Source organism: Littorina saxatilis, linkage group LG8, assembly GCF_037325665.1.
Source record: "Littorina saxatilis isolate snail1 linkage group LG8, US_GU_Lsax_2.0, whole genome shotgun sequence".
In the NCBI taxonomy this organism is placed as follows: Eukaryota; Metazoa; Mollusca; class Gastropoda; order Littorinimorpha; family Littorinidae; genus Littorina; species Littorina saxatilis.
This window is the reverse complement of record NC_090252.1, coordinates 32,873,121-32,885,744: the sequence shown is the minus strand read 5'-3', so window position 1 is coordinate 32,885,744 and position 12,624 is coordinate 32,873,121. Positions and strand designations below refer to the sequence as shown.

Sequence of the window (12,624 nt, the reverse complement as noted above, 5' to 3'; positions counted from 1 at the left end):
TATTCCAATTTTCTCAATGAGATTATTATTATAATATTTTTGCATTATTATTATAACTATAGACGCTTGGTCTGTGTACCTTTGAAGAAAGCCTGCGGGCCGAAAATTTGCATTTTTTAAAAAGATGCGACATTCTGGCTTGGTTTTGGATTTTTTATTGTGTTGTATAAATAAGCTTTTTTAAGCTTTAAAAAGTTGTCCAGCTTTCATTGTGTGGAGTGGTGCAGAGGAAAAAGAGTTTCTTGAATTTAATTATATTGAATTATATATATATATATATATATATATATATCAGACACATATATATATATACTATCCGTTACGCTTGGTCTGTGTACCTTTGAAGAAGGCATGCGGGCCGAAAATTTGGATTTTAAGGTAGGGGTTTTGGACTTTTTATTGTGTTGTATATATATATATATATATATCGGATGCTCCATTGCTGTGTAACTCTAGACGTGTGGTCTGTGTACCTTTGAAGAAGGTCTGCGGGCCGAAAATTTGGATTTTAAAAAGATGTTTCTTGAATATTGGAACAAATCATATATATATCAATCAATCAATCAATGAGGCTTATATCGCGCATATTCCGTGGGTACAGTTCTAGGCGCTCAGCAGTGATGCCGTGTGAGATGAAATTTTATACGGCCAGCAATTGCAGCCATTTCGGCGCATATTTACCTTTCACGGCCTATTATTCCAAGTCACAATTATTAACTGTGCCAAAGCAATTTTGCCAGGAAAGACCCTTTTGTCAATCGTGGGATCTTTAACGTGCACACCCAATGTAGTGTACACGGGGAGGGGGGGAGTTCGGACACCGAAGAGAGTCTGCACACAAAGTTGACTCTGGAATAAATTTCCGCCGAACCTGTATATATATATATATACATGTATATGTATACACCTTTCAACGCGGCAATGAAGAGCTCAATCTTTATCTTTTCTGAACGCCTGACAGCATGTTGAGACAACAGCCCAACCAGAATGGCAGACAAGGTAAAACAACCAACACTTTTATCAACTTTTTTTATTGCAAGTTTGTGTCCCAGTTATTCTTTTTCTTCTTTTCCTCTTTTCTTCCTCGTGTGTCCTCGTAAATCTTTACTATATCTTAGGTTACTAAAAAACAAATGATCAGGTAAGAAACATAACAAAAACAACAAGAACAATAACAAGAGCAACAGCAAAAACAACAACACAAAATAACAATAACCGCAAAACACTACATGATAATAGCAAGAGCGCCTGTACGTTCATGTGTGCGCGTTGGCGCTTGTGTGTCAGTGCATGCACAAGACGGAGAAACACTGAAGCTGACACAGATTCCGAGAATATGTACATGTGCAAAACACATGATTGATAAGAATAATTCACAATTCATACAGTTTGTGCGGTAGAGAGAGAGAGAGAGAGAGACAGAGAGAGACAGAGAGAGAGAGAGAGAGAGGGAGAGAGAGACAGAGACAGAGAGAGAGAGAGAGACAGAGAGAGAACTCAGGAACTCAGGAACTCAGGAAATTTAATGCGAGGCCACCGGCATATACGCATGGGGGTTTACAAAAGACACAGGAAAAAATAGGAATAAAAATCCACAACAAAATTTCATGGTTGTACAGAAACAAGAGAAATATATATCGTGGCACGAAAATTTACAAATTTTGTCTCAAAGTATCAGTCATAGCAACAATTGCCTGTTTGAAATTTCTTCATCACGTGTTTTCATGGCATAATAACAATACATGGCTACAGCTCTATTAATGTATATACTCTCATTTTGTAGCAGAAAAATCAAGGGTGGTACATGTACATTGTCAGTGAAATATTTCAAAATATATTTTACACGTAGATCCTGGTATTTTGGGCAATGTAGCAGAAAATGTATTTCGTTTTCCACAGCAGGACAAAACGGGCACGTGTTTGGTACAGCACTATAGCGTTTGTTTCCATTCAGGTCAATAATACCTAGGCGTAGTTTGACAAAAATAATTCTAAATTTAGTAAGTGTGATATCTGTTAGGTATTTTTCCATAGTCACAAGTGTAAAAAGATGATCAATAGTTGAATAGTTTTTTCGAAAACCAGCTTGTTCTTCACATATCTTGTGTTCACTCTCTGCCCATTTATACAGACGCCTATTTAGGATGGAAGTAAAAACTTTACTAATAGTACTCAGGAGGGAAATGCCCCTATAATTTCCAGGATTATTTACATCACCCTTTTTCAGTAAAGGAACTATCACGGACTGACTCCATTGTTTAGGAAACACACCAGTGTCATAAACACGGTTAAAGAACTTAGTGAGAAAAGGGGCAACAATATCCTCAGCTGCTTTTAGAAATTCTGCTGGTATTTCGACCAATACTGGCCCTCCAAAGTCCTACCTCGATCATTTTCAGTAGATTTCTGCACACAATCACTTTAGACTTTCACTTGTATAGTTCTGGAGACTCAAACTTTGATATAGCCACTTTGAACTTGAAAAATATCCATCTTGTCTGCACTGTGAAAATTTTTCCCTCCTGCGCCATTCGTGGTCGACCTTGACCCCCCGAGAGAGAGAGAGAGAGAGAGAGAGAGAGAGAGAGAGAGACAGAGACAGAAAGAGAGAGAGAGAGAGAGAGAGAGAGAGAGAGAGAGAGGGAGAGTCTGGAGTCTGGAGTCTGGATTGTTTATTGATTAGGCCTTGGGCCCATTTCAATTCGGGGTGTACAAAGTTTCAACATTCATGCTTCATGAAAAATAATCATAGTAATATTAATCATAATAAAAATCATCATCATCGTAATGAGAGACAGAGAGACAGAGAGAGACAGAGAGAGAGAGAGAGAGAGAGAGAGAGAGAGAGAGAGAGAGAGAGAGAGAGAGAGAGAGAGAGAGAGAGATTCTATGTATCTGCTGGCCAAAAAGACGGGAACTGTAAAGTTTAACGGTCTGTGAAGTGATTGAGTGAGCAGATACGACGGGAGAAGGAGAGAGAGAGAGAGAGAGAGAGAGAGAGAGAGAGAGAGAGAGAGAGAGAGAGAGAGAGAGAGAGAGAGAGAGAGAGAGAGAGAGAGAGAGAGAGAGAGAGAGAGAGAGAGAGGGGGAGGGGAGGATCTCAATCAGTTACTTTCAACAACGTGAGGGTGCGCAAACGAACTAACTAACCTGTATGTATAACTATATATATACATTTGTTTGCAAACCCACACACTCTCTCTCTCTCTCTCTCTCTGTCTCTCTCTCTTTCTCTCTCTCTCTCTCTCTCTCTCTCTCTCTCTCTCTCTCTATATATATATATATATGTATAGGTTACAACACGAGTGGTTTTTTATATGGCTTGTATTTCAGTCAAGACCCAGCGGATGAATATCATCGGGAGACACGAGCCTTTGGCGAGTGGCTCTCGATTGATATTCCCGCTGGGTCTTGACTGAAATACAAGCCATATAAAAAACCACGAGTGTTGTAATCTGTATATCCCATTCTACCATCAAACACAAAGTGTAGACTACTAGCGGCACTTTTGCGATCTGTGGAGTGTGAAACAGTGTTTTCAGCGAGACATGGCCTTTTTGCAACCTTAAACTAAGTGACCGTCGCTGAAAAAATAAAACGAATGAGTGCATCTATAAGTACGCGGTAACACTACTTTCAGACCGTTTAAAAGCGTTAAGTAAAGGTTCATAAGTTGCAAGAAAGTAATGAAGTCGTATAGAAATCCATTTAGTTGAAGCGCACAATTCTTTTGCGTTTCAGGTCGGCGGAACGGGGAAACCGGTTTGGCCCCCATTTGGCTTACTCGACTCGATTCAGAATCGATTCCACGTTGTTTTTTTCGAACGCATTATTATACAATTAGTCTTATTGACAGAGAAGCAAATTTTAGGGAACACATATGTAGATTTAACCATTTGCTCCCTATTTGAAATGTATCTACATGATAAACTGTTTTGCGAGTGTGTTTGCATGAACCTAAACTGGTATTGATGCGATGAAAACAGGACCCAAGTCTGTCACCGCCGCTTGATTGCATTTTGAAAGAATATGACTGGATTACGGAAAAATACACACATGTTAAGTTCTTAGATACCTTCATCGCCAATGTGGACTTACTGCAGAGCCAGGCAAAAGAGTAGACTTGCTCGCAAAACACGTGAAACAGCTGATGATAGCGAAGCCCAACCGTGCCAGGTAAGGACGGTCTGACAGATTCTCAAAAGTCGTCTGCTAACGAAGCAAGGGGAGGGTACTCGTGTTTTTGTTTTGGTTCGCTAGCATCTGGTTATCTTGTAAGTTGAATGTTCGTTTTTTCCCACCTGCATTGCTTTCATAATGAAAGAAACGTTTGCTTATTGCATCTCATACATCAGATCAGTTCTGAGATTCATTTTTGCGTGCAACTGATATGGTTTTCTGAGCCGTGCAATACGATTTTGGAACTTCATACAAATGTGTCACATTGTTCGGCGCGAGGTCAAAGGTCGGGAGCAAAGTAGTTCTTCGCCCAAATCGGAATCTGCACTATCATATATTTTTTTGAGTCCATGATGTATTTATTGAGCTATAAAAATACAACATATATACCCATACTGAAGTAACAGAGACAAAGAAGGGAGGTCATGGGATATATATATATATATATATATATATATTATATAACCTTCTTGAACCGCAAAATTTGCAAGAACACACAAATAAAGTGGTTAGACGCCAGTACATTTTGCACCAACTTACATCTATTAAATTAGTCAAAATCAGTTTTGTTGCTTATTTTAAATGTACTCTGACAGGGATCGGACCTGGAGTCTCTCTCTACCGAGGTTCCAATGTCAGTCTGATGATTACCAATGATATCTACCAAGGAGTACAAGCCACGAGCGGTGATGCAACGACGAGGAACTACAACAGGGATCAGAGCGTTGACACACAAAACCAAAGTACTGAAGACGGTACATATTATATGAACTATAAAATCCGTCGCGATATCACCTTGAACGGTTGAAAACGACGTTAAACACCAAATAAAGAAAGAAATAACTATAAAATCAAAATTTTCCTTTAATCTTTTCTTTCTTTATTTGATGTTTAACGTCGTTTTCAACCGTTCAAGGTTATATCGCGACGGTTCCTTTAATCATTATTATCTGATTCACTTTTGCATAATGTATATCATTTATTTTTCGACTGTGCATGATCACAGGTATATAATCTTACAAGTTAGTATCTCCCTTGATTGTCTCTGTCGACGCCCGTTTTTAACTGCTTGCCTCCCTTTATAACAAAAATTAATGCCCATCGGAAAAAATGATATCTTCACAATCTCTAATCTCCTCTAACATTCTGGGTAGGGAAATCCTTTCGTAAAATGACGTCAGCGCCCTTGCTGGAGTGCCAAAATAATGTAAGTCAAACTTGATGTTAATGGTACTTGATATTGTTTTCCAAATGTATACAAAATGAACAGGAGCGACTCGGAAACCAGGAGTCGATAACCGATTCCCATGTTCGGGAACTCACGACTAACTCTCGAAGTCAAAATGTATCTTTTTGCCAAAGTGACAGTGTGCCCCATTAGCACAGCTGCTAGAGCGCATGACCGCCAATGCATTAAGTCGGGTTAAATCTCCACACAAGCAATTTTGTTCAAAAAACGTTTTCAAATCTTTCAACTTTTTCTTCTTTTCTGAACTCCTAATTCTTGCATTTTATTCTATATTTTTCATTTCAAAGCTTTTGAGTGGTGTTTGGAAGATCGAATTGATCAAAAGGTTGCATAATTATCGAGTACTCTCAATGAACGATTTGCTAGAATTACCTTTTGTATTTTTAGCAACATCAGTTTTTGGAAGTGCCCAAAGCGCGCTTGCATTACTGCGCGTTGACTGCAGGTAATGGTCGTTGATCACTTCTAATTAATGAACTTCTGACATGATACAAATGAACTTGCCTTACGAACTATACAGATCATTTCTATTAATGCAACATTAAGTAACATACTAACTAAAGTCTTTTGGGAGAAAAAGTACAATGGCTTTTGCAGAGCTATCGCGCATGAAAAACAATGTAGCTTGCAGTCAAAGTTTCACACTTTTGCCAAATATGTAAACGGATTGTCGCAATAAACACGTAACAAGATTATAATGGATTTAAAAAAAAAAAAAATATATATATAGATGTGTTTGGGAATGTGCAAAATAATAACGTTAACATAATAAATAAAAGTATGTTTTTGAAATTATTAGAGGGGCACTCCCTTGATTTGTATCAACATTAAGACAAATAAATAAATTGAACATTACAAAACAATAACAACATACAAAAAAACGAACCAAAAAAAGTAGAAGGAGTGAGGTTTAACTCCGTTCTTTTCAACGTATGTCGGACGTAAGCCAACAAAACATATTGTTAATTGTTTCAGAACACAATTCCAACATTCCAACGGACAATGAGTCATAGTTCAACTAAGGCCAAGTTTTCTGTCACACTGAGCTGTTATTCAATACATAGACAAAGTGCATTTGGTTTTGACCGGATGCGAAACAAATCTTCCCTTCCTGTTGCTTGTTGTTAAATATCTAGCCATCGAGCACAAGCACAATGGTTGATAATGTAATAATTGTAAGTCTTCTTATGAAACTGCAAAGGTTTTTCCATTTTGAACCACAGGCTCATTAACTATTTCATATATTTAAACATACAGTCATGACTGTGAATTAGTTCATTAGTTTAAACCTAGCATTCACAATTCCTTTCATTTTGAGAACCTGACAGTTGTCAGCTGATCGTGCAGAGTAGGGAAGGTCAACTGAATAAAACTGGACATTTCGGGATCCGTATATAAAATATCAGAAGTTGTGAAAGAAACAATTGAAACTCAGCAGAGACTTTCTTCTGAGATTGGTTAAAATCTCTTAGCAGAGCAAAGGAGAAAGACAAGTGTCCCTTCACAGACAGCCTTTTGGGAGCATCAGGCCCTCCTCGGATATTTATATTTGCTCATGAGGTCATACAAGCATGCAAACAACATTAATGTTACTAAAGTCTCCAAGACTTTCCCTTTCTACCTTGACTTTTTCCAAATTAGACTGTCTGAAAAAAGCACAGTTGCCTATCAGCAATATAATTTCTTCTTCCTTGTTTTGTTGACAAGCATTACATTATCTTGTTTGATGCTGTTATTTATCGGTTTTAACATTAATCCGATCACATTTATGATCATAAAAGAAGACATTCATACCTGTTACTTTGAAATATCTGCCTATCAGGCAGGATAATAATGGAGATTAAAAGTAATTAGTTCTTTTCACATGTTAACATTTGAGAGTGAAACTACATCCATCCTTCAAAATGACCTAAAGTTGTGATACAATATTTTGCATGTTGTAGCCTTAGTAAAATAATCTGTAAAAGAAAACACAGTTTGCCTATTTTTGTGTGGTTCATAATGCCTTTACATTTGTAATATGCATAGGCTCAGTCGGTAGTTGACCAAGGGAATTGCTTAAGGTAATTCCCCAAGGACAATATCAAATACATGCTTGTGACACTACGAAGTTCAGTGTACTCATGTATACTATAGACATGCCATCGCAGAAACTAACAAAACCTACCAACTTTACTTTGTCTAGTTTCTCATTAAACTTTGAGAAGATTGCCTTGAATAAGGGAAACACCTTTTTTTTTTAAATTTGAGCATGTAACTTCCTCTACTCCGCTGAACTGAATACTTGACTGTACACGTGTGTTCCAGAAGAAGGAGACTATGCTGTTATTGATGATCTGGCTGACACAAGACGACCCGGTAAATCTGATCAATCTTACCCCTTACATTCTGGCAATACGTTCAAAGTATTATCGTTTCTGTTGATGCAAAGTAAAGCATTGAAGTGCCTTATATATTTTTTCTAATATTAATCAATCAATCAATCAATGAGTCTTATATCGCGCATATTCCGTGGGTACAGTTCTAGGCGCTCTGCAGTGATGCCGTTTGAGATGAAATTTTATACAGCCAGTAGATTGCAGCCATTTCGGCGCATATTTACCTTTCACGGCCTATTATTCCAAGTCACACGGGTATAGGTAGACAATTATTAACTGTGCCTAAGCAATTTTGCCAGGAAAGACCCTTTTGTCAATCGTGGGATCTTTAACGTGCACACCCAATGTAGTGTACACGGGGGGAGGTTCGGACACCGAAGAGAGTCTGCACACAAAGTTGACTCTGTGAAATAAATTTCCGCCGAACCTGGGATCGAACTCACTCTGACAGCGGCCAACTGAATACAAATCCAGCGCGCTACCAACTGAGCTATATCCTAGCCTGCATTGATTCCTAGCTTTTACTGGCAGTCTTTATCAGCATCAAATGTAACACTATAAGAGTGATTTGAATACAGAGTAAGGCCAACAACAAAAAAATAGTCTGTTTACGGTATCCCGACCGACCCTATTTTTTTCGCGCGACCCTGGACTTTTTTTTGGCATTTGGAAAAAAAAATAAATAAATAAATAAATAAATAAATTTTAAAAAAACGTTTTTTTGCAAAATAACTTAAAAATATGGTTTTTTTGGAGAAAAAAAATCCCGACCTACCGACCCTATTTTTTGGCCTATGTTACCGTGAACAGACTATATTTTTTTTGGGCCGCACATGGAAGAAAACAACTTTTGTTTTCAAGGAGAGCATTTAACTGGCAGACCACAACTTGAACGTGATTGACGGACAGATGTCAATGTCTCTTTCGACAGAAGACTGGTGTGTCCAGCACATCATTAGTTGTATGGGTTAATACCTTTGTACAGTCCCACTTCATTACTATCATTTTTGAGAGACTATCAAGGACATTGACTGACTGACTAATATAACTAGTTACCGTTTGGTGAATGAAGTGACTGATTTGGTATTGGGCAATTATCTATGCCCAGTTCTTTTCTTGATGATAATGTGTAATAAAAAAAATAGTCTGGAATCATCCAGTATGTTTTTCGTTGGTCTCTTAATGTCCGTTACCCCCATGATGCTAAATCTTCCAGGCGCAAGTGGTGCACACATTCTGTACGTTTCACCGGAGGAAGTCAGGAGAAAGAAGAACGAAGACAGGCCACCACGTTGCAACGTGAAAGGTAAACCTATTCACATTTGCAGACAGACAGACAGACAGACAGACAGACAGACAGACAGACAAACAGACAGACACACATACCCACAAACAAACACACACACACACACACACACACACACACACACACATATACCCACAAACAAACACACATACACACACACACACACAAACAAACACACATACACACACACACACACACACACACACACACACACACACACACACGCACACAACAATGTTTGTGTGTTTGCTTGTTGCTGTTATTGTGGCAATGGTATAGGACTTGCAATTGACTTTACAATACGACCTAAACTTTTGTCTTTCTCAATTCCTCGTGCCTCTCAAAACTTGCTGATTTGTTGAAAATAGCTTTTCCTACATAATATTCAGTAAAATAACAGGGAGACAACTTGATATTCATGTGAGCAGCGAACACTATGTGTTTATAACTCCGATGGATGTTTGTCTGTTTCTCTCATCTGAATTCGTATAAAACGTAACAACGGACAAACCGTAATGTCGTCTAAATGGCAAGTTGTATTTCAGTTTAAACATTGGCGTAGAAAGACACACACGATAATAGTATTTGTTAAACACAAAATGACCAAATGCATACCTTCGTGTCACCCCATTCGCAACTGCAGAAAGCCGAAGCACATTCCTTATGTGTGCGGACATGCGTATTTACTTTTGCGACTTCCGTTGGCAAAATATTTTGTTCAGGTAATCTTTTTTAAAGTTATGTTGAACAAAGCTTTTAACAAGAGTACATACTAATTAATATACAGGAAACTCTTTCTGCGGGTCACATATTTATATATGCCTGGTTTCTAGAATCTCTACGACTAGATTTTGTGAAATTGGTTTTCACAATGGTGCGTTTACAAGCAAAATACAGGCCAGATTTGACGATATTTTGGCATTCAAAATAGTTCATTGGAAGGAGTACACTAAAGAAAAAATATAGTTTTATTTGCAAAATATACCAGAAAAGAAAACACACGTAAAACAAAAGGGTGTCCGGATCTTACAAGTCACACACTACTGCCGTTGGAAAACTACGGAGGCCATTTATTCACTTGGCTATCCTCCAAGCAGAAAAAGTAGTCCCGACAGGATATTGATTGTGCGAGCGAAACTGGGACACAGTTTTCGAGAAATGAAAAGCTGCAGAAGAGCATAGGCGCTGTACAGCCACATTTAAATAAGTGAACGGGATATTTAGAGAGAGAAACATGACTCAGATATGATTGCTTTTGATAGCTTACCTGATCTTTCACTGCCTGTAGGTTGAGAATTTATTTGTACACGAATATGTCATCTCATGTATTCCGACAGCAGAAATGCCGATGTTCATAACTATGCTATAACAGCCTCCATTTTCACGGCCACAGAGAGGATCACAAATAGCTAGCCAGTCACTTTCAGGACTCGCCCTTTGCCAGATTGCCGGACCGGCAGCATTTGAAGAAATCCAGTTTTCATACTTTAAACATCTGAAGATGCATAAGCACAGTGCGTGGGAATCGGAAGTGGTTTTGCCACTTACGTTTTTTCAATGTCTGTATCCTTAAATAAAAGGTTCTTCCTGTCGCTTTGTTATCAGGTGAGGCCGTTGGGCTACTAAAACACTAATAATAGGCCTTCCATGCGTCCCGACCTCTTTCTCTCTCTCTCTCTCTCTCTCTCTCTCTCTCTCTCTCTCTCTCTCTCTCTCTCTCGGGACTCTCCCTTTCTCTCTGTCCACCTTCTCTCTCTCTTTTTTCTCTCTCTCCTTCTCACTCTCTCTCTCTCCGACTCTCTCTCTCTCTCTCTCTATATATATATATATATATATATATATATATATATATATATATATCTCTCTCGTATACAATCCTATTAAATCCTAATATTTTTTGTTTCATCCTTCTCCAGTCAGCGTACCATAAGCGGAGGACAAAACTGATGCCCAAAAGTGCTGTGCATTGTGTTCAGAACGGCAAAAGAGGAAGACAGTTGCAGGACAGGAAAGCATTGACTTTCAATGTAAATATAAAGACATAAACAGCCCTAAGGATTGAGTTTTCTATGGTAACAAGCGCCCGTCGTTCTCCCGGACAGACATTGCAAATCGATTTGGGTAACTCATAGAAGCCACAAACACGGCATCACCTGTTACATTTTCAAGTATCAGAAATCACTGTCAGTTGTAAATATTCTTGAAAAAAACATCCACTCATGTTAGTAGTGACTTTGCATGTGTATCTACTAAGTGCATCATTTTGAAATCATAATTCACATTCATTGCACTTTCTAAACAAGTGTGACTCTAAATATTATGCATGTTGTAAATGTATGACACAACAACGTTAAATCATAAAATGACTTGAACATTTGACTGAATGACAGTTCCTTTCAGTGTTATCTTTGATTTTGAATGGGTGTACAGTACAGTAACTTATCTCATCGCAATTGTGAACACCGTTTGAAGCAAACTACATGTATACTAGCATGAGCTGTTCGCGTCTGTGGTGTCTCATTAGTGTGTCTTCTTGCAGCATGTTTCAATCGACTGCTATTCCAGATACTGCAATCAACCAAGACAACTGTGTACGTGCACTTTTGTTTATCGTCGTCTGTTAAATATTCAAATTTGTTGTAGGTCCTGAAACCGTTTCAGCTTGTTAAGTTCATGTAAATATGCATTCCTGCGGTTGCGTGTTTTTCTTATGTAAATGATAATTTCCTTTTAGTTACCTCGTTTCTTTCACTCGTCACCCATACTGATTGACAATTTTTAAACAGCCCTGTCTGACAGCGCCTGAGGATTTTCACATCATCGATACATTATTCTGCTTGCATGCTGCTGGTGAAACAATTTGACAAAAGAAGATTAAAAGACAAATATATTTTTGTGTTCACGCTCCCTCTTTGTGTGTGTGTCAGTGTGTGTGTGTGTGTGTGTGTGTGTGTGTGTGTGTGTGTGTGTGTGTGTGTGTGTGAGTGTGTGTGTGTGTGTGTGTGTCCAAATCGATAAATCTGCTAGTGTGATCATGCGTTTGTAAGAGTCTTTATGCAAATACGTTTTTATATATTCCATAATCGGTTGCAATCCAATCAATCAAATATCTGCACTATGCTTGAGTCGCGAGCAAAACCTCAAACTGTGCCAAATTCACCAAGATTTAGCCTAAATCTCGAGAGTCGACTATTTCTGTTCAGAGTGGTTAAAACACAGGCGTATGAAACCCGGAACACGAATCTTTATCCTGTGAGAAGGTGACTCTACTGATCTAGTCAGTAATATAAATTTCCCACTGAGTTTGTGCCTGTTCACGGCTGACCTACATAGCGATGAATAGAGCACAGCCGTCCCAACGTAACTGATAGGCAAATTTGACTGCACTGCTGACAAGCGATGTCGCTTGCTTGCCTGAGAATGCTGTTCATGGTTGGAGTAAAACACGATACAAGACATCACACGTTAAGAATGTGCTGCTATCTAGCTTGCTCGTTTGGCTACTAACACTA

At 38.5% G+C, this 12,624-nt stretch overlaps 1 protein-coding gene across 2 annotated transcripts; it reads left to right on the top strand.

Annotated features, from left to right (window-relative positions):
• Positions 1-480: 480 nt before the first annotated feature.
• LOC138973346 (uncharacterized) lies at positions 481-12,006 on the top strand. Of its 2 annotated transcripts, none has more exons than XM_070346078.1 (5): positions 481-999; positions 4,776-4,922; positions 7,736-7,786; positions 9,023-9,112; positions 11,029-12,006. In XM_070346078.1, the coding sequence occupies exons 1-5, from the start codon at positions 963-965 to the stop codon at positions 11,040-11,042; spliced, it is 339 nt and encodes a 112-aa protein (XP_070202179.1). In that variant the 5' UTR covers positions 481-962; the 3' UTR covers positions 11,043-12,006. The 2 variants fall into 2 exon arrangements, with proteins under 2 accessions (XP_070202179.1, XP_070202178.1); XM_070346077.1 differs by having other exon boundaries at positions 490-999; positions 4,776-4,934.
• The last annotated feature ends 618 nt before the right edge of the window (positions 12,007-12,624 follow it).

Excerpts from the sequence above, each read along its gene's own strand:
- LOC138973346 (XM_070346077.1), top strand. The coding sequence starts at position 963 with ATGTTGAGACAACAGCCCAACCAGAATGGCAGACAAG. Across the intron at positions 1,000-4,775 it reads CAACCAGAATGGCAGACAAG|GGATCGGACCTGGAGTCTCT; the intron begins GTAAAACAACCA and ends GTACTCTGACAG. Across the intron at positions 4,935-7,735 it reads AAACCAAAGTACTGAAGACG|AAGAAGGAGACTATGCTGTT; the intron begins GTACATATTATA and ends CGTGTGTTCCAG.